At 45.1% G+C, this 22,878-nt stretch overlaps 1 protein-coding gene across 4 annotated transcripts in view; it reads left to right on the top strand.

Annotated features, from left to right (window-relative positions):
• The first annotated feature begins 6,221 nt into the window (after window positions 1–6,221).
• Window positions 6,222–22,878, top strand: part of LOC110507059 (cell adhesion molecule DSCAML1) — a 156,840-nt gene continuing 140,183 nt past the window's right edge. For all 4 annotated transcript variants that reach the window (XM_036964925.2, XM_036964924.2, XM_036964923.2 and 1 more), the window contains exons 1-2: window positions 6,222–6,603; window positions 18,943–19,263. In XM_036964925.2, the coding sequence (XP_036820820.2) occupies window positions 6,291–6,603; window positions 18,943–19,263 (634 nt within the window). In that variant the 5' untranslated portion in view covers window positions 6,222–6,290. The remainder of the gene's footprint in view (window positions 6,604–18,942; window positions 19,264–22,878) is intronic.

Below are 22,878 nucleotides of genomic sequence, written 5' to 3'. Positions count from 1 at the left end.
CTTTCTTTCTATCTTTCCACCAGCTTCTCCATAGCTGCTCGCTTACTTGGGCTCACGAGTGGCGCAGCAGTCTAAGGCACTGCATCTCAGCTCCAGTAGGTGTCACTACAGACACCCTGGTTCAAATCCAGGCTGTATCACAACCGGCCCGTGATTAGGAGTCCCATAGGGGAGCGCACAATTGGCCCAGCGTCGTCCGGGTTTGGCCATGGTGGAGGCCGTCATTGTAAATAAGAATTTGTTCTTAACTGACTTGCCTGGTTAAATAAAGGTTCAATAAACATTTTTTTTTTACTCTGTCTCAGCTGCTCTCTCTATCCTTGTTTTCCTTTTACCCTCTTTCTCTCTGCCTCCCTCTCTCTTTTCCTCACTCAGCCTGTGTATCTCCAGGCAACAAATGAAGAGGGAGAAAGAGGGGATGCAGATGAATCATGTGGTGCGCCGTGGACGGCTTGACTCTTGTCCAAAGCGATATCCATTGCTGGCTGGGAGCTTGCCATTTTACTGGATTGTCACATCACATGATGATCACCACTTGAAGTACACTATAACCTGCTTTGTGCTGTCAGAAAGGGTCAGATCAGACCTAAGTAGAGAGGATTGCAGCCTTTCCGTGTGGTAACATAGCCTATATGTCACTCACTGCCCACAGCAGGTTGGCTATTTCTGTGAATGGAGCTGGATCTGGTTATTGTGAAGTCCATGACTACTGTGGGTTGATGGGTAGATACAACTGGTTCTAGAAGTGAGTCAGTGAAGTTGTAATAGGCCGGTTGAGAGGTGAGGGAAGGAGACAGACCAGTCTCCTGTACAAGTCAGATGATTTGAAACCCAAACAGTACATTTCCACTGGGTTACATTTCTCCAATCCCACTCATGCATTTTATTTTGTAGTATTTAGTTGACCATGGACACAGAGTGTGCTTGTGTGTGTGTGTGTGTGTGTGTGTGTGTGTGTGTGTGTGTGTGTGTGTGTGTGTGTGTGTGTGCGCGCGCGCGCACGCGCTCTCACTAATCTGTATGTGGGAGTAGTTAGGTGGTGAACAGCGTCTCTCTCTCTCTCTCCACTTGTTACATAATGGAGAGAGGAGGCACAGTTGCTCGTTTGCTACGCTACAGGAGATGTTCTGTGGAAGCGACAGACCACAGCTAGTGTAAGCTCACATTTAGTTCAATCTAACAACTATCCTTTCCTATTTCTCCCACTGAGTCAAGCTTACATGTAGATTGACTAAGAGCCTGGTTACTCTTCTGTGACTGTTGTGGCGATGGCCACTGCAAAAGCCTTCACCTCCATGGCTGCAAATCCTTGTCTCAAATAGTGATGATGCTGAAGTCTCTGGGTCTGATCTATGCTGACCTGAAGACAGAAAATATTTTCAAGATGACACTTACAGTGCATTCGGAAAGTTTTCAGACCCCTTGACTTTTTCCACATTTTGTTACGTTACAGCCTTATTCTAAAATGTATACATATTTTCTTCCCCTCGTCAATCTACACACAATACCCCATAATGAAAAATAAAAAAATGTTTTTTAGACATTTTAGCAAATGTATATATATAAAAAAAACTGAAACATCACATTTACATAAGTATTCAGACCCTTTACTCAGTACTTTGTTGAAGCACCTTTAGCAGCTATTACAGCCTCGAGTCTTCTTGGGTATGACGCTACAAGCTTGGCACACCTGTATTTGGTTAGTTTCTGCCATTCTTCTATGTAGATCCTCTCAAGCTCTGTCAGTTTGGGTAGGGAGTGTTGCTGCACAGCTATTTTCAGGTCTCTCCAGTGATGTTCGACCAGGTTCAAGTCAGGTTCACTACTTTGCTCCGTTCATCTTTCCCTCAATCCTGACTAGCCTCCTAGTCCCTGCCGCTGAAAAACATCCCCACAGCATGATGCTGCCACCACCATGCTTCACCGTAGGGATGGTATCAGGTTTCCTCCTGACGTGACGCTTGGCATTCAGGCCAAAGATGTCAATCTTGGTTTCATCAGGTGAGAAAATCTTGTTTCTCATGGTCTGAGACTCTTTAGGTGCCTTTTGGCAAACTCCAAGAAGGCTTTCACAACAAATCAAATAAAATGTTATTTGTCACATTAGCCGGAATAAAATAGGTGGAGACCTTACAAGCCCTTAACGAACAACAGATTTTAAGGAAGATAAGTGTTAAGTAAGTTTACGGAGGGAAATACACATGTGGAGACCATCACTTCACCCACACCGCGTCTCACACAGACACGGCGGTTGGAACCAAAAATCTCACATTTGCTCGTGTTTCTAGGCCCAAGCAAGTCTCTTCTTTTTATTGGTGTCCTTTCGTAGTGGTTTCTTTGCAGCAATTTGACTAGGAAGGCCTCATTCATACAGTCTCCTGTAAACAGTTGATGTTGAGATGTGACTGTTACTTGAACTTTGTGAAGCATATATTTTAGCTGCAATTTCCGAGGCCGGTAACTGTAATGAACTTATCCTCTGCAGCAGAGGTAACTCTGAGTCTTCCATTCCTGTGGTGGTCCTGATGAGAGCCAGTTTATTCATAGCACTTGATGGTTTTTGCAACTGCACTTGAAGAATTTTCCATATTGTCTGACATTCCTGTCTTAAAGTAATGATGGACTGTCATTTCTCTTTGCTTATTTAAGCTGTTCTTTGCATTACATGGACTTGGTCTTTCTCCAAATAGGACTATCTTCTGTATACCCCCTACCTAATCACAACACAACTGATTGGCTCAAACGCATTAAGAAGGAAAGACATTCCACAAATTAACATTCAACAAGGCACACCTGTTAATTGAAATGCATTACAGGTCACTACCTCATTAAGCTGGTTGAGAGAACGCCAAGAGTGTGCAAAGCTGTCATCAAGGCAAATGGTGATTATTTGAAGATTCTCAAATAGAAAATATATTTTGATTTGTTTAACACTTTTTTGTTTACTACATGATTCCATATGTGTTATTTCATAGTTCACTATTATCCTACAATGTAAAACATAGTAAAAATAAAGGAAAAACCCTTGAATGAGTAGGTGTTCTAAAACTTTTGACCGGTAGTGTACATGTAGGTAGTGTTAAAGTGACTATGCATAGATAATAAACAGAGTAGCAGCAGCTGTCCAGGAGTCTTATGACTTGGTGGTAGAAGCTGTTAAGAAGCCTTTTGTCTATAACTAGGGTGGCATGGAGTCTTTGACAATTTTAGGGCCTTCCTCTGACACTGCCTGGTATAGAGGTCCTGGATGGCAGGAAGCTTGGTCCCAGTGATGTACTGAATCGTACGCAATACCCTCTGTAGTGCCTTGCAGTTGGAGGCTGATCAGTTGCCATACCAGGCAATGACGCAACCAGTCAGGCAGGATGCTCTCGATGGTGCAGCTTGTAGAACGTATTGAGGATCTAAGGACCATGCCAAATCTTTCCAGTCTCCTGCGGGGGAATAGGCTTTGCCGTGCCCTCTTCACAACTGTCTTGGTGTGTTTGGACCATGATGTGATGTTGACACAAAGGAACTTGAAGCTCACAACCTGCTCCACTACAGCCCCGTCGATGAGAATGGGGACGTGTTTGGTCCTCCTTTTCCTGTAGTCCACAATCATCTCCTTTGTCTTGATCACGTTGAGGGAGAGGTTGCTATCCTGGCACCACACGGCCAGGTCTCTGACCTCCTCCTTATACTGTAGGTTGTCTCATCTTTGTCGGTGATCAGGCCTACCACTGTTGTGTCCCCTGAAAACATAATGATGTTGTTGAAGTTGTACCTGGCCATTCAGTCATAAGTGAACATGGAGTACAGGAGGGGACTGAGCACACACCCCTGAGGGGCCTTCGTATTGAGGATCAGCGTGATAGTGTTACCTACCCTTACCACCTGGGGGTGGCCCGTCAGGAAGTCCAGGATCCAGTTGCAGAGGGAGGTGTTTAGTCTCAGGGTCCTTAGCTTAGTGATGAGCTTTGAAAGCACTATGGTGTCATGTGCCTTTTACTGAGGAGTGGCTTCTGTCTGGACACCTTATCGTAAAGGCCTGATTGGTGGAGCACTGCAGAAATGGTTGTCCTTCTGGAAGGTTATCCCATCTCCACAGAGGAACTCTAGAGTTCTGTCAAAGTGACCATTGGGTTCTTGGTCACCTCCCTGATCAAGGCCCTTCTCCACCGATTGCACAGTTTGGCCGGACTGGCCGGGCAGCCAGTCTTGGCGGTTCCAAACTTCTTCCATTTAAGAATGATGGAGGCCACTGTGCTCTTGGGGACCTTCAATGCTACAGATATTTTTGGGTACCCTTCCCCAGATCTGTGCCTCAACACAATCCTGTCTCGGAGCTCTACGGACTATTCCTTCGATCTCATGGCTTGGTTTTTGCTCTGATATGCACTGTCAACTGTGGGACATTATATAGACAGGTGTGTGCCTTTCCAAATTAGTTCAATCTTATTTTTATATTTAATACATCTCCAAAAATGTATTGTGTGTAGATCGCTGAGAAACGTTAAATGTTTAATCAATTTTAGAATGAAGCTGTAACGTAACAAATGTGGGAAAAGTCAAGGGGTGTGAATACTTTCCGAAGGCAGTGTAGGTGACATTGTAGTCTGAAGATTTCTAGCCTGTCCTTTCATATACAGTCCCTAGGCGTGGTCCTGTGTTTTGGAGCTTGGTTAATTTGGTTTGTTCTGTATTTTAGGCTTCAGTATGTGGGGAAGGAGGATGAGGGTTGACAGATATCAGGATTAATTTGTTTCTGGTGACTGTGCCTCGTATACCCTATAATCAATAACATTACAGTTCGTGTAGCTATTCGATAATTACAGGCGAGATGTGAAGTGGCGTGGATAGTGCCCACTGCGGAGGAACTGAGGGGACCAATGCAGAAGGCTACAGTGGAACCACTGAGGTATAGCTGGGTTTCTCTCTAGAACGGCCTCCCAAATGGCACCCTATTCCATTTGTAGTGCACTTCTTTTGACCAGTGTCCCTAATAGGGGCCCTGGCCGAAAGTAGGGCACTGTATAGGGAATGGAGTGCCATTTTGGACAGATCCTATGTATTGTTGTAACTGGCTCAAAAAATGACATTCCACGACTGCAACAATCATTCTTTATGAAGCTATTCATCATCATCTTACAAATGAAATTACAGTAAATCAATGTCATTTTTTAAAAGTTATACTTTGACAAAAACTATGAAACAGCTTGTCTGATTTCATTATTCATTATTATACCTTACTTTTTGTTGAAAATGTGTAGACTGTGGTAATAAAACAATAACAGAATATATGTAATACGTGTGTGTGTGTGTGTGTGTGTGTGTGTGTGTGTGTGTGTGTGTGTGTGTGTGTGTGTGTGTGTGTGTGTGTGTGTGTGTGTGTGTGTGTGGACATGTTTAACTATTCTTGTGGGGACCAGGAGGCCCCACAAGAATAGTAAATTAACACATATTTGACCAACTGGGGCTGTTTTGTTAGTTCCACGAGGTCAAATGCTATTTCTAAGGGATTTATGGTTTAGGTTAGAATTAGTTTTAGGGTTAGAATTACGTTAAGGGTTAAGGTTAGGAGCTAGGGTTAGGTATAGGGTTAAGGTTAGGTTTTTGGATTAAGGTTAGGGTTAAGGTTATGGTAAGGGTAAGAGTACGGATTAGGGTTAGGTTTAGGGGTTAGGTAAAATTGGATTTTAAATGGGACTGAATTGTGTGTTTGGTGAGAGTGCGGCAGAATGTTGCCCACAGTCTCTAAGGACGCGCTGAGCCGTGTGTGGCTCCGCGTCTGTGCCAGATCGAGCGAGAGTGAAATAGAGAGAGAGAGAGAGAGAGAGATTCATTGTTTGCGCTTCATATCGATCTGACAAAAAAAAATGTTTCTTGAGTCTCTCAATTCTGCATATATTAGGCTACCCAAGCAACAAAAAATAGCACGCAAAAATAATAACACCTTTATCCTTAAAGTAGCCTACCAAACGTAAATGTATCTATATCCATTCTGCCAAGCTGACACAGTCACTGAATGAGTGAACTCCGTTGTGCGCAAAGTGAAGACGGATGTGAAGTGAAGACCCCAAAAGTCCACAGGTGCGCGCGTCCATGGACCTTTACAGATAAATAGCAAACCTATTCTATCACACCTCAAGAACCACACACCTGAGCCCCCATAAACAAACACCCACCGCTGCAGAATCATACACAAACCACCCCCCACCCGCGCAAAAGAAGCGCTCCATATTCCATAGCTCTCTGCCACGCCAAGCCCCTCTCCCGGGCTCTCCGTGCTTGTGATCATCGTACAGTAGATGCACTGCCTCACTTCTCCATCACCGCGCATCATTAGAATAGCAGGGGAGGGGCCCTCTCGGATGACAGTCCCGGCTAGGGGAGGGTGCGGGAGGCGGGACCAGATCAGTGGCCGTTCCACGGCGCTGGCGAGTCTGGGACTAGGGCTGGAGAGATCGCCGGTGAGCATCGTCACCACTCCAGCACCGAGCCTCGTCTGGCCGAACACTGCGCCGTGCACTCGTCGGGATTGCACAACATTCCTGAGAAATATACCTGGTATTTATGGCATGTGGCTGGTAACTTTATTCCTGCTGTACTCTTTCCAAGAAGGTACGTGAAAGACACGCAAACTTTTTCTCTCTCCAATGCAACGTTGAAGTTGTGGTGCATATAGTCTATGTGTGTTTAGTTGTGCTTCAATACATGAGGTCGGGTTGGAATGCGCTAATTTACAAAAGTCACAACTTTAAATTCCCATTTAAAAAAAAAAATGTCAGTTCAAGTCAATGGCCTATCTTCACTTGAATAAAAAAGCTTGATTTGGATGGCCTTCATTTCTTTAAGCCCACTTAGGACGGAGGATGACAATTGGAAGCACTTTTCAGCCACCATCCCTCCTTTCAGATGTATTGATAAAACCAAGGAGACATTATGCAGCTGCGTAAATATGTTGACTTTATTTCGAGAAGTAACAGACAGATTAGCAGTGTGGTCCATATCCCCCTATACGCCGTCTGTGGCAGTTACGATAGGGGAGGTAACACCATTTGCATTTATGCACATCTCGAGTTGTCATGAATATGGAGACACAACAATGGAGAGGAAGACATGCAGGCGCAAAGATTGCGAGCTGCATGCTGCTACATACTCCAACTGCGTCTCTGAGCTGTAGGACTTTTACCAGAAAAGTAGAAGGGCTGTCGAGTGTACATGTGTTTGCTCTCTTTCCTCTGCCCCATAACAAATAACAGAATGTGTCAGGCTTATGTGTGATTTGTTAATATGGCTTCTTTGGCGTACCAAATTAGTGCGTGTCTGTAAACGATCGTACACTTGAGTGTGTCTGTAAATGAGCGCACCTTATAGTGTGTCTGTAAATGAGCGCACCTTTTAGTGTGTCTGTAAATGAGCGCACCTTATAGTGTGTCTGTAAATGAGCGCACCTTTTAGTGTGTCTGTAAATGAGCGTAACATTTAGTGTGTCTGTAAATGAGCGTAACATTTAGTGTGTCTGTAAATGAGCGTACCTTTTAGTGTCTGTGAAAGACTTTACCTTTTGGTGTGTCTGTAAATGAGCGTACCTTTTAGTGTGTCTGTAAATGAGCGTACCTTTCAGTGTGTCTGTAAATGAGCGTACCTTTTAGTGTGTCTGTAAATGAGCGTACCTTTTAATGTGTCTGTAAATGAGCGCACAATAAGGGCAACAAAAAAATGGATAGGAGATGTGTAAACTGATGCTGGGGATATTGAACGCTGGGATTTTAGGCAGATAATGTCTCCACTGTTGGCAATTTGCTTCACTTTCTAGAATGACACGGGTCAGCGCATGCAGACACACTCGGATGTTATTATCAGTAGTGTAACTATGCATCCTCCATTTTTCTATGGCCCCAGATTCTACATACTGATTGGATGGAAAAATACTGCAGATCGAGAGGAAGGTTGAATATGGTTTTGATTAAATACTTGCTTCAGATTGAACGCTTGTCAACCATTTCAACAACTTGAACTTAATCTAGTCGATACAATTCAGTCATAAACCCCAAGATATGTTCAAATAAATAAATACATAAATAATTGTAAAAAAAACAAACAAACAAAAAACGTAATTAGGTCTAGGACCACATGCAGATAGGCCCTAACGCTATTCTGTTCATTTTTTTGTGTGTCCATGAGTGGATGTTCTTTTAGACATCAGAAATACATGGCCTATAGCCTTGCAGGCCAACAGTCGGGGATGGTGTGGTGTGTGTGTGTGCGTGGTGCTGCTGTTGTGACTAGGGCTTTTTGTGGTGTTTTTGTTGTGTTTAATTGGATTACAGGGTCTTTTAAGATGATGTACTGCACATCGCCTTGTCCCGTGACTGAACAAGATGTACTGTGTGTGTGTGTGTGTGTGTGTGTGTGTGTGTGTGGTGAAAGGAGGGAGGGAGCGGAAAGTGGAGCGGAAAGAGTGGAGGCAAGAGATGTAGATAACCAACTTCCATTTAGCATCGTTTTTTCCTTTATTCATTTATTTTTTGTCAACAATCAATTTTGTATTGACTGACTATGCGATTTAACGTAACTCGTATTTGTGTTTTGATTTTAAAGATAAGATTTGATCAGAGAGACATTTTAACCAATAATCTCACATGCATATGCATTAGGACTGCGTATTTTCCTGAGTCGGCCGCGCCTCCATGATGGTTCTCACTTTCGTGGAACAGCACACAACACCCTGTGTTAAATTTGATGGATATCGCTTCCTAACATTCTTGCATGATTTGGTGTTCTCAGACATATACGTTTTCGTTGTAGTTGGTTTCCAGTAGGCTAATTAGTCATTGTAGTGCAATATGAATAACCAGATGTCCCTTAATTGATGCGTCTCGGCCATACCAGCACACATCAACCGCTGGTTGGAAGGGGTGGGGGGGGGGGGGGGTTGCGCTCGTTCTTCTTTGTCATGATCTGGAGGGTCGCTTGTCATTTTATGGAAATGTGTTGAGACACAAAAGAAATCAGCAGGGAAAGATGCTATCCGTGCCATCTATTCATCTGGAACAATCAGGCCTATTGGTGATGGCAATTATTGTACATATTTGTTGCAATGTATTAACGTTAAACAATTATTTGCGATAATTAAAGCCTACAGTTTTATCATTATTATGACTACACAAATTCAAATCACCCAATATTCTGATCAAGACTACGGTTTGTAAAATAATGAGGGAGAGATACTCTAGTTATTTTATCAATTCATTGCTGATTCCGCTTTCCTCCAGTTCAGGCTGACAGGCCTCCAGTCGATTTTAAACCGAATATTGAATGACTGTACAATTACAATTGATATAGGATGAATGTAGGATATAAATAGATTAGTCAAACAAATCTAAACAGTAGGGTTTTACGCATGCATATTTCGTTACCCTTACCTTATGGGAGGGGGGGGGGGGGGGGCAGCAATCTTTATTTTAAGGATAAGCACTAGTCAAATAGACGATGTGATGTATGTGGTGGCTGCGATATTATCTTGCCTGCGCCAGATTTTCTGAAGATTTGCCTAAATTAAACACCTTCTATATTATTATTGTGGATATTATTATTGTAAAAAAAAAAATCTGAATAATGATAATTATTATTATTCGTTTTATCAGTGTTTATTAATTTGTGTGTTTAAATAATTGCATTCTTTATGCTGCATTTTGAGGCCATTTTCTAATCTCTGTAATGTCCCTCTCACACACCTCTTTCCCTCTACTCAGTCCCCTTACCGGATGCAATTTGAAAAATTGTTTTACCCAAATGACCATCCCTTCCCAGCTGCGTAATTAGTAGGCTTTGGTTTAAACTGAAACCAAAGCCGGATTTTCAACTGATTTGCAAAAGTAAACCAGTCCATTGACTAGAGGACTGCACTTCTCCCTCCTCATTTGTGTTATGTTTGATGGGATAGCCGTTTCTTGCCATCATCTGCCATCAACGGCGTGTTGCTCTCTGCTCTCCACATAACGTATGGCACTCGTCTGATTTACCACCAAGGCCCGCTCCGGCGGCAGTGTCATTTTGGAATCAAATAAAATACACACAAACTGAGAGGTGAGACGGCAGCATGGGCGCGTAGTAATTGTCTTATGAGCCAGATTCAGAAATAGACTGCCTCGAATTTAATGTAGACCACTGCACTGCGTCGAGGGGTGTTGCGTCTGCGTCCTGGTGATAGGCTAGGCTACTACGTCGCCACGTGTGCCCATTTCCTCACGGTATTATTATCTGACGCCAACTTATGTAATTGAATATACGTTTTTCAATGAAGTTTCTCATGTTGAATCCAATGATGTGGACTCGACCTTACCTGGCCTCTCCTTAGCCATGAGTTATCCCGCAACGAGTCGTCTGAACACCCCCCTCTCTCTCAATTACATTACAATTTAAGGTCTCTCTCTCGCTGAATATAATTGAGCAACAGTAGTCGATCTCTGCGGTTATACACATCTATTCTCCTAAATAACACCTTACCTATGAACTTGTTGTTTGTCTATGAGAAGCACGGCCACAATGATACCACACTCGTGTTAACTCGCATCCCCTCCTCTTGCTCTGGCAAGCAACAGCTGTTTTTACCTTTGAGTGTTTGTGCTGGTGACTTGGCCGGTGAACAGAAAAGCCACGGAGCCTATTCCTCACATTCATGCATAATGTAGGCCTGGGCTAACTTAACCATATGGGGGAAAACTGAAAAAAATGACACAGATAGAAAATGCTGCCTCTCTCCTCTGCTCCTACAATGGGTAACTCACCAATGCCTTTAAAAAAAAAACACACACACACAAATATGAACACAAACGAACGCTCATTTTATGAAGTAAAAAACGATTTGACCTATTTACACTTGACTGTCCAATTGAGTTTGATGACTCTGATTGTCCAATTGAGTTTGATAACTCAACAGGTATTCTCTCCTGTCTCCACTTTCATAAGATCTGTTGCACCAGGAGAGGAGATGAAAGGAGAGGAGAAGGGGGGAGAATAGGAGAGAGGGTCGAGAGGAGAAGGGGTAGAGGGGGTAGATGGGTTGAGAGGAGAGGAGTTGGGTCATGTGGAGGATAATCTGCTTTAAAGTGACGTGGCCAACTTTTCTTTTCCCTCCTTTGCATCCCTCTTTTCTCTAGCCACCTTGCTTACTATCACTCTGCTTATCTCTGACAGAGAAGGAAGGATAGAGGCTGAAGGGTAGAGGATGAATCACACCCCAAAATCTGACACTCCCTCCACAACTGTGAAAGTCATTCCTTTGAAGAGGGAGAGTGTGGATCCTCAAATGCTGAAATGGTTCCTAATATTCCACTGACACTGCATAATATGGAGAAGGGGTGGGTGTGCGTGCGTGCGTGCGCACGTGCATGAGTACGGCAAGGTAATTTCAGTGTGATGCCAATGCATTATCCTTTTCAGTGTCTTTGTGTGTAAAATGGATATCAAATAACATTCACAATAATATAACTTCTTCTTGCTCTCCCATACTGGGTTGTACAACATCATTACTACGTTATTGCGGTGTTGTAACTGACCGCAATGACATTAGAGTTATGTTGCCTGAACATATCGAGTATTGTATTCTGTATGATTCACCAGACCCTTAACAGGAACGTTGGGCGTATTCTCGCTTGCCTCTGAGAATGTCTACGTGTATACGCGTGTGTACGTTATTGTGTGTGTGAGAGAGATTTATTGACCTGTGTGCATGGGATGGTATCAATCTCAGAGACGTGTGTGTGCGTGTGTGTGTGGATGAGACAGAAAGAGCTGCATTATGCATAGCGGTTCACCATAGGCAATATCCCTGCCTCTGTGGCATACATATTCATACGCCATTTTCATACTGCCCGCAAAAGGGGGGGGGGGGGGGGGGCATAGGAAATGTGCAAATGTGTCTGTGTGTGGAGGGAGGAGAGGCTTGAGTCAAATCTGTCACAGCAACAGAATAAGAGCAGGAGACGGAGTGAAGAGGCTTCGCCCAACAGGAGTGATGTTTTAGGGAACTCACCCAAATGACAATGACCTTCTCCTGTTGTAATCAATGCATTCAGGCTTGAAGAAGGAAGGAAAATATGCCTCTGAAATGGATGAGTGTGCCTAGCTCCCTCTCTCGCTCCTCTCCTCCTCTGCTCCCTTTCTGCCCATGCCAGGGAAAAGGGCGGGCAGCCTGAGGGCATGGAGAACTGTGAGTTAGACGTCGCGTTGGACGTCTCAGAACAAAGAAAGGGAGAATTCGGGTTATTTCAGTCCTCTCTCCCTCTCCTTATTTCCACCATTACTCCCTGTTGGATGGGGTACAGACTGGCCCCTTGCTCCAATCCTCAAATCCCAAATCAAGCCCTAGCCTCTACCTCTCCCCCTAGGCATGTCTTGACTTCCTCCTGGTGAAGGCAACATTGTATCATCTCACGTAGCCCTCTGGAAGGTATGATGGATTTTCTGCCATCTTGTTTACATTCATCCATCTTTCAGGGGCTTGATTTGGGATTGGGTACGGGGCTTCTATATCCACTTTTAGGGTGGGGTGGTGTCTTTTCTTTCTTTGGTCTCTCTCTTCTCTTTGCAGTTGTGCTGACAGACCCTGTCAGTCTGGTGAGACACCCCCTGGCTCTCTCTCTGCCAGACCCCAACTGTGGGATTATATTATGACCGTCTTATTTGGGCCTTTCTGCTGGAGGCCACAATCTGTGCTGCATGATGGGAGTCCAGTCCACCACTGTACTGCCCTCTCTGTGTTGTACTGTGCTCAACTGACTGACCTGGATTCGCCAATAGGACAGCAGCACAACAGCCGCTTCATCCACAGTAGCCTGTTTGCTTCCTTCCCAATTAGTTCTATCTGGGAATGCCTCCTACTTGTTTTGATGTTGCTCGGCGGCCACCATTTTTTTATGATGTCACAGCAGGCGTTCACTGTTGTTTATTTGTGGAAAGTCTTTCTGTTAGCTTTTAACATTAAGATTACAGTGATGCTCAATGATGATTCAAGGATTCATTTCTTAACCATTTTGGGCTTTTTCTTTGTTGTTGTAAAACAGCTTTGGGCTAGTAACCGAAAGCTCGCTGGTTCAAATCCCCGAGCTGGCTAGGTGACAAATCTGTCAATGTGCCCTTGAGCAAGGCACATAACCCTAATTGTTCTGGATAGGAGTGTCTGCTAAATGACTAAAATGTAAATGTGAGACTGAAAAGCCAGTGTGGCCCTGTCCATGGTGCTGAAATGGTCTATCGCTCAGAACATGAGCAGTGTTTTTTTTTTTGTGTTTTTATATGGCACATGATATGGGCCAAATTGCACTCAACCTAAATTACACCTTTTAGACACAGAGGAACTGCTCCATTTTGGATAGGAGAGGGACCTCACATACACATTCACACACACATGCACTTATGTGCACGCAAGCACATGTACACACTCGCACGCTGTCACCTCTCCTCATACACCTCACACCCCTCATCACTGACCCAACACACTTCCAGCATAAAGCTTGACCTTAAATACCAGTTAGCCTTAACACTGCCCCCCCCCCCAGCACACACACACACACACACACACACACACACACACACACACACACACACACACACACACACACACACACACACACACACACACACACACACACACACACAGTGACCCCCCTGTACTCTGTTAGTAGTGCCCCTTAACCCTTCCCTGGCCCTGATTTAAGCTGACCCACACACATACACACACCAGGGGAGTGGGAAAGAGGCCTTCCATGGTAGTTCGATTACCAGGGCGGAGAGACTGTGTGTGTGTTAAATGCGAAAAGAGATTATATGGATTTAACTCTCTGCGTCTGGCATGCAAATTCAAATCACACAACCTATCCTGCCATGTACTGGAGGACTATAATAGGGGAGAGAGAGAGAGAAAGGATGAGACACAGGGTAGGATGGATTGAGAGTGGTGGGGAGAGAAAAAAGAAGGAGAGATGAAAGATATTGAGAGTGAGGAAGGGAGAGAACAAAGATGTTGCAAAAAATGAGAGGAGGAAGAGAAGGGGGAGAGGGATGAATGAATGGAGAGAGAGAGCCACCCTTACCTACAGTGTCTTTGGAAAGTATTCAGACCCTTTGACTTTTCCCACATTTTGTTAGGTTACAGCCTTATTTTAAAATGTAAAAAAAATATATATGTTTTTCCCCTCATGGATCTACACACACTACCCCATAATGACAAAGCAAACATATTTTTTTCATTTTTTTTGCTATTTAAAAACAATTCCAAATGGAAATATAAAATGTACGAAAGCATTCAGACCCTTCACTCAGTACTCTGTGGAAGCACCTTTGCAGCGATTACAGACTTGAGTCTTCTTGGGTATGACGCTACAAGCTTGGCACACCTGTATTTGGGGAGTTTCTCCCATTTTCTCTGCAGATCCTCTCAAGCTCTGTCAGGTTGGATGGGGAGCATTGCTGCACAGCTACTTTCAGGTCTCTCCAGAGATGTTCAATCGGGTCCAAGTCTGGGCTCTGGCTGGGCCACTCAAGGACATTCAGAGACTTTCTTTGGTAATAAAAGCCTCTCCAGCTTTGTCTTGGCTGTGTGCTTAGGGTGATTGTCCTGTTGGAAGGTGAACCTCCACCTCAGTCTGAGGTCATGAGTGCTCTGTGGCAGGTTTCCGTAAAGGATCTCTCTGTACTTTGCTCCGTTCATTTTTGCCTCAATCCTTCCAAGTCCCTGCCGCTAAAAAACATCCCCACAGCATGATGCCACCACCATGCTTCACCATAGGGATGGTGCCAGGTTTCCTCCAGACGTGATCCTTGGCATTCAGGCCAAAGTGTTCAATATTGGTTTAATCAGACCAGAGAATCTTGTTTCTCATGGTCTGAGTCCTTTAGGTTTCTTCTGACAAACTTCAAGCTGGGTGTCATTTGCCTTTTACAGAAGAGAGGCTTCCGTCGGGCCACTCTACCATGAAGCCCTGATTGCTGGAGTGCTGCAGAGATGGTTGTCCTTCTGAAAGTTTCTCCTATCTCCACAGAGTAAGTCTAGAGCTCTGTCAGAGTGACCATCCGGTTCTTGGTCACCTCCCTGACCATGGCCCTTCTCTACCGATTGCTCAGTTTGGCTGGGCGGCCAGCTCTAGGAAGAGTCTTGGTGGTTCCAAACTTCTCACATTTAAGAACGATGGAGGCCATTGTGTTCTTGGGGACCATCAATGCTGCAGAAATGTTTTGGTACCCTTCCCCAGATCTGTGCCTCGACACAATCCTGTCTCGGAGCTCTGCGGACAATTCCTTCAACCTCATGGCTTGGTTTTTGAACTGACGTGCACTGTCAACTGTGGGACCTTATATAGACAGGTGTGTGCTTTTCCAATTCATATCCAATCAATTGAATTTACCACAAGTGGATTCCAATCAAGTTGTAGAAACATCTCAAGGATGGGAATAGGATGCACCTGAGCTCAATTTCGAGTCTCATAGCAAAGGGTTTGAATAGTTATGTAAATTTGGTTTTTCTGTTCTCTATTTTAATACATTTGCAAACATTTCTAAAAACCTGTTTTTGCTTTGTCATTATGGGGTATTGTGTGTAGATTGATGAGGGAAAAAAATATTTCATCAATTTTAGAACAAGGCAGTAATTTAACAAAATGTGGGAAAAGTCAATGGGTCTGAATACTTTCCAAAGGCACTGTAGTGAGGGCTGTATCCCTATCTCAGCCTTTCAATACCCTCCCATCACGTGTGTCAAGTTTTTCATTCTGTTTGTGCTGTACCAGAGGTCACTTGGCTTTTGTTTGTTAATATTTACACTATATATGCAAAAGTATACGACCACCCCTTCAAATTTGTGGATTTGGCTAGTTCAGCCACACCTGTTGCTGATAGGTGTATACAATAGAGCACGCAGCCATGCAATCTCCATAGACAAACATTGGCAGTAGAATGGCCTTCCTGGAGAGCTCAGTGACTTTCAACGTGGCACTGTCAAGTCAGTTCATCAAATTTCTACCCTGCTAGAGCTGCCCCAAACAACTGTAAGTGCTGTTATTATACTCCTAATGATCGGCTAGGAAAAGCTATGAAAAGCCAACTGACATTTGCTCCTGAGGTGCTGACTTGCTGCACCCTCGACAACTACTGTGATTATTATTATTTGACCATGCTGGTAATTTATTAACATTTGAACATCTTGGCCATGTTCTGTTATAATCTCCACCCGGCACAGCCAGAAGAGGTCTGGCCACCCCTCATTGCCTGGTTCCTCTCTAGGTTTCATCCTAGGTTTTGGCCTTTCTAGAGGGTTTTTTCCTAGCCACCGTGCTTCTACACCTGCATTGCTTGCTGTTTGGGGTTTTAGACTGGGTTTCTGTACAGCACTTTGAGATATCAGCTGATGTAAGAAGGGCTATATAAATACATTTGATTTGATTTGAATTTGATTTGTTATTGAGAAGTGGAAACATCTTGGAGCAACAACAGCTCAGCCGTGAAGTGGTAGGCCACACAAGCTCACAGAACAGGGCCATAAAATTCATCTGTCCTCAGTTGCAACACTAACTGCCGAGTTCCAAACTACCTCTAGAAGCAACGTCAGAACAATAACTGTTTATCGGGAGCTTCATGAAATGGGTTTCCAGGCCGAGCAGCTGCACACAAGCCTAAGATAACCATGTGCAATGCTAAGCGTCGGCTGGTGTGGTGGAAAGCTCGCCGCCATTGGACTCTGGAGCAGTGGAAACACGTTCCCTGGAGTGATGAATCATGCTTCACCATCTGGCAGTCTGATGGACAAATCTGAGTTTGGAGGATGGCAGGAGAACGCTACCAGCCCCAATGCATAGTGCCAACTGTAAAGCTTGGTGGAGCAGGAATAATGGTCTGGGGTCATTTTTCATGATAGGCCCCTTAGCTCCAGTGAAGGGAAATCTTAACACTAGAGTATACAATGATATTCTAGATTATTCTTTGCTTCCAACTTTGTGGCAACAGTTTGGGTAAGGTCCTATTTCAGCATGACAATGCCCCATGCACAAAGCAAGGTCCATACAGAAATGGTTTGTCGAGATCGGTGTGGAAGAACTTGACTGGCCTGTACAGAACCCTGACCTCAACCCCACTGAACACATTTGGGATAAATTTGGGTGCTGGCTGCGAGCCAGGCCTAATTGCCCAACATCACTGCCCAACATCAGTGCCCAACCTCACTAATGCTCTTGTGGCTGAATGGAAGCATGCCCCGCAGCAATGTTTCAACATCTAGTGGAAAGCCTTCCCAGAAGAGTGGAGGCTGTTATAGCAGGAAAGGGTGGACCAACTCCATATTAATGCCCATGATTTTGAAATGAGATGTTCGATGAGCACGTGTCCACATACTTTTGGCCAGGTAGTGCATGATTTGATGCTGTCCACGTCGCACCATTCTAAGAGAACCACTCTCCGAACACAATGAAGACACGCAAACAACAATAACAACAAAAACATCTGTAACAAACGGAAAACCAAACATCCATCCTGGTCCCTTCACTAACAATGAGACTTAATGGTGGGCGAGCGTCCCAAAGCCTTGGCCCCGCTCTTTTAAAAAGCCACTGGCAGACACACACAGCAGCACAAACAGTTGCCCTGTGCCCTATGCCAAGGTCACTGCTGTACTCTGAGTCATGTAGTGTATATAGGAGAGGTCCATAAACATACTAGGCTTAACTGTTACACATCAATTCATCGCTTTCCAATGAATCTGTGAAATTAATTTGATGTGATCTGTAACATTTGTATTGTGTCAAAATGTTAAGTAAACCCCTTGAATTCCCCCCCCCCCCCCCCCCCCCATAGCTCTTTTAATGATTTTCCTAATGCTAATTTGGTTCAACATCAATGCACAGGCCTAGCTGTAAGGTTATCTGCTGTGCTGTAGATCCCCTCCTAAATCTACCTTGATGAGGCTTCTAGCCGCCACTTCCATTCACTGCTATTCGTCCCGGGCCATTCAGAGTGAAAAAGATGGGGCTAATCCGGCCATTGTCGACACAAACTGGGGAAGAGGATTAATTATATATCATTGACTCAGAAGAAATTATCCCTAAACCCCCCCCCCAAACTCTAAAAAGACGTCTAGCTGCTTCCCAGGAGACACTGCCAGGGGGGGATGTTTTAGGGATGTAGCTCCCCTAAGACGATTAATTGAAGCGGCGGCTTGTGAAAGCCATAGTGGTTGCAAAGCAGCCCTCCAGGGTTGTGGTTGGAGATATGCTGAAGGTTTCTCTGTGATGATATAGACGTGAGATGGGTGGAACTGGCAGACTAGGTATTGTTCTAACAGCCTCATGGCTTCTTCGTTTTGACCCATTTCACCTCCAAATCAGACGCCGGTTTAAGGAAGGGCTCTCTTTGGGCTCATCTTAGACGACTGATATTATGTTAATGCTTTGCAGAGGATTGTTCACTACTGTTTGGCAGTCAGGTCGCCCGTTTCGTTTTAAGGTGGATCGGAGAGGCACACTTGAGTCACACGAACACAAACACGTGCGTGCGAGTCACGTGTCAGTCACCCTGATCAAAGTCGATGCCCAGGTTAATTTGAGTTATTGTACAGAGCAACTTGCCAAATCAAGTGGACTGTGTTCATCAGCCTATAGCAGAGCGTCTAACTGTGTGGCTTCACTCCAGCTTATCATAACGGAGTTACATGTAGATGAAAATAAATGATGAATATATTACGTCAGGTCATTTGCCTAATGGAGAAATAGTAATTGATTCTATTTTTGGGAACTGCTGTGCTGACCTGATGGAAATCTCTAGAAGATAACCTAGTTTGGAGATTGGCAGGTGGCTGCCCACACGTTGGCTGTGTGGGTGTGTGTGTATGTGTGTGTGGATGTGGCCCAGATACAGCTTTCCTTTGTGTGTGTGTATTATCCTGACCGTGTCTCTCTCTCCCTATCACAGTGAACAGTGAGGATGTGGTCTCGACGCGGCTGTACTTTGTAAACGCCTCCCTGCAGCGGGTGACCTTCTCCAGCTCGGTCGGGGTGTCCCTGCCCTGCCCGGCGGGCGGCGCACCCCATGCCGTCCTGCGCTGGTACCTGGCCACCGGCGACGACATCTACGATGTGCCCCACATCCGCCACGTGCACGCCAACGGCACCCTCCAGCTCTACCCTTTCTCGCCCTCCGCCTTCAACAGCTACATCCATGACAACGACTACTTCTGCACCGCAGAGAACCAGGCCGGCAAGATCCGCAGCCCCAGCATCCGCATCAAAGCAGGTCAGACTCAGACTGAACAGAAGCAGCCTCTTCCAGGGGAGCCTTAGACAGACAGACATACAGACATACAGTACACACTTCTAGGGGAGCCTTAGATAGGACCAGACAAGGAGACACAGCTTCACCTGTACAACCCAACTGAACACTGTTCTGGGGGCAAACAGAAACACAGCGTCTTCACAAAGAATGAGAGGAGGATGAGCATAAGAGAAAGGCTGCCCGGGAAGAGGTTGGGAAACAAAAAGAAAATGCTTTCTCATATGGGTTGACGCTGTACTCTCAGCACTATTCTAAGAGAACCCACTCCCCAAACACTATTAATAAAAGACACACAAATAACACTAACAACAAAAACAGCTGTAGCAAACGGTAAACCCAACGGCGTCCATAATGGTACCCTAAATAACAGTAAGACTCAGTGGGGGGGCGAGCGTCCCAAAGCCTTGACCCTGCTTCTTTAAAATGCCACTGGCAGACACACGCACAGCGGCACAGACAATTGGCAGAGTGACTCCAGTGCCCTGTGCCAAGGTCACTGCTGGTCTGTGGGGCTGGCCCCGCTGCAATGGGAGATTTCACACATACGCACCCGCACGCACACACACACACACACACACACACACACACACACACACACACACACACACACACACACACACACACACACACACACACACACACACACCACACACACACCAGCCTGTCCCCTGCTTATGCCAGCAGGCCTCCTGTCTCCCAGTCTCTCCATCTGTCCATGGACTGGAAAGTCCCCCAACTACACACACACACACACACACACACACACACACACACACACACACCGTTTTTGTCAAGCTAGCTCTTCTGGGTAGCTGTGCCAGGGCTTTTACTGTAGCTGGAATGGGAATGAGTTTAAACATGAGGGATTGAACAGAGTTGCACTCGAGGTGAAATATTGTCGGTGTTTTAGCTCACGTTCAGCGTCATATTCAATGAACAATCTGCGTCTTGAAAATCAGAACAACAGCCATTAAAAGATGTATGAGATCAAATCAAACATATCCAATAGCGATTCAGTTTTTAACAGTTTGCTTGCCAAATTCATGGCCAAATGAAGACAAACCTCCCTCCCTCCCCACACCACACCCCTTATGGTATTTCTGCCCAGAAGGACCCTCGTCCCATCGGCTGTAGAGTGACCTACCAACCAGCGTCTGTGTAGGGCAACCTTCCCTGCAAAATAATTACCCCAATTAATCAAATAAGTGCTGAGTCTGTGAACAACCACCAACCGTCACGCCCACACCCAACTCTGCAGCACCTCAACTGCAGCACTCAGGAGTCGCCTGTGTATTCTGCCACTACTGCCACACACCTTCACAGAACGCACACACACAAATACACACACACACACAGACACACACAGACACACACACACACACACACACACACACAGACACACACACTCACATTCACATTCACATTCACATTCACATTCACATACTGCAGTTGCCATGGGCGACGGGCAGGGCGTGAGCGGCAGGGTGTGGTGCGTCCCGTCTCAGGTGGCGTCGGAGACTGATGACAGCTGACAGCTCACAGTGTGACACCCTCCCTCCCTTCATCTCTCCACCCCCCCCTCCAATTCCCCCTCCCCTCCCGTGCATGCTGATTCTGTGCCAATAAAAGCACTGGTATCTGTGTGGATCGCTGTCCATTCATGAAAATCGCTGTTTGTTTTCTTTCTCTTGTTTCTCCCTCCCTCTCTTATCGTCAAAGTCCTGACCCCATATCCCTTGTCAAAGCCAGTCTCTCACATATTTTCATCATTGGCATTTGACAGACATATCTAATGATACTGAAGATGCTTCCATCAGTGGTTAAGGGCGCTGTACTGCAGCGCCAGCTGTGCCACCAGAGACTCTGGGTTCGCACCCAGGCTCTGTCGTAACCAGCCGCGACCGGGAGGTCCGTGGGGCGGCGCACAATTGGCCTAGCGTCGCCCGGGTTAGGGAGGGTTTGGCTAGTAGGGAAATCCTTGTCTCATCGCGCACCAGCGAGTCCTGTGGCGGGCCTGGCGCAGTGCGCGCTAACCAGTGCTGCCAGGTGCACGGTGTTTCCTCCGACACATTGGTGCGGCTGGCTTCCGGGTTGGATGGCGCTGTGTTAAGAAGCAGTGCGGCTTGGTTGGGTTGTGTATCGGAGGACGCATAACTTTTAACCTTCGTCTCTCCCGAGCCCGTATGGGAGTTGTAGCGATGAGACAAGATAGGAGCTACTAAAACAATTGGATACCACGAAATTGGGAAGACATTTTTTTTTAAATAGATGCTTCCATTGGCTCTCATAGGAGGCCTTCCCATCCATCGCTAGTCATGTAGCGCATCCCTATTCTGCTTTAAAACGTCCTCTCTTTCCTCGTTACACATTTGCTCCTCTGCTGCTCTCCGCCCCTCCTTGTCCTCTCCTCGCCCCATGAACAGTGAATAGACACACCGAATAACATGACAAAACATGAACATTAGGCTTAGCCATCATATGACAGTTGGCATTGATAAGTGTCATTAACCAGGTTTCCATCCGACCTTTTTACGCGAGATAAGTACATGTCAGGTAAAAAAAGGTCACGACAGGTCTGGTGGTAATAGCAAATGTCGACCAAAAACAAAGTACGCCAGACAAGGTGGGATATTTTTGTGCCGGTTAAATGAATATAGGGAGATATGGTGGTGGAGACACTTGTATGTGGAAATGTTGATATAATAACAATCATATTAACGTAAACTTGGAGTCACGCAATGACATATGTGGTCCTCCCACTATGACTCGGGAAAGCATGCAGTTCATTAGGATACAGATGAAATAAAGGATGATGAACTTCACAGGGTGGTGAAAGTGCACGGTGATGAGCTTGATGCTCCATTCCAATAAATGTCGAGGGCCTTATTCTGGCCACATGATGATACAGTAGATGCTTGGCTGCCTTTTGACAAATTCAAATAATCTCGCTCTTTTGTCCATAATAATCTGATTATGTAGGCTATACCCGCACTGTATCTGCGAGCTGTTGGCTAGAGCTCAAGTGCCATTACCAGAGTGGGTACATTTACTACATAATGCAATATTGTTTCGTGCCTAAACCATCAGTAGAGATGAAAATGCGATGGAAACCCAACTTCTTAAGGATCGGCGTCCCGTCAACGGGACAGTTGTTAATCATGCAGATTGTTATGTCAAGATCGCAGATTTTAGAGAAACAACAAATGTCGGTACATATACGTGTCTTTCATTGGCTGAAAGCTTAAATTCTTGTTAATGTAACCTCACTGTCCAATTTGCAGTAGCTATTACTGAGAAAAAAATGCTGTGCTATTGTTTGAGGAGAGCGACTAACAACGATACACTTTTTTTCACCGCGATAGGTTTGATAAATTCACCTCTGAAGGTGAAATGTGTACTTACGTTCTGAAATCTTGCTCTGATTTATCATCCAAAGGGTCCCAGAGATAACATGAAGTGTTGTTTTGTTAGAGTAAATCGTTTTTTTCATGTCCTAAAAAGGTCCATATAGCATGCACGATCAATTTTGTATTTCCACTCGTTCAATTTGCATTGAAAGGAATCTGTGAAAATCTC

The sequence above is a fragment of the Oncorhynchus mykiss genome, chromosome 27, assembly GCF_057628025.1.
Source record: "Oncorhynchus mykiss isolate SJ-2025 chromosome 27, ASM5762802v1, whole genome shotgun sequence".
In the NCBI taxonomy this organism is placed as follows: domain Eukaryota; kingdom Metazoa; phylum Chordata; class Actinopteri; order Salmoniformes; family Salmonidae; genus Oncorhynchus; species Oncorhynchus mykiss.
Note: the sequence above shows the minus strand (reverse complement) of the source record. Positions and strands in the feature narration are given on the sequence as shown.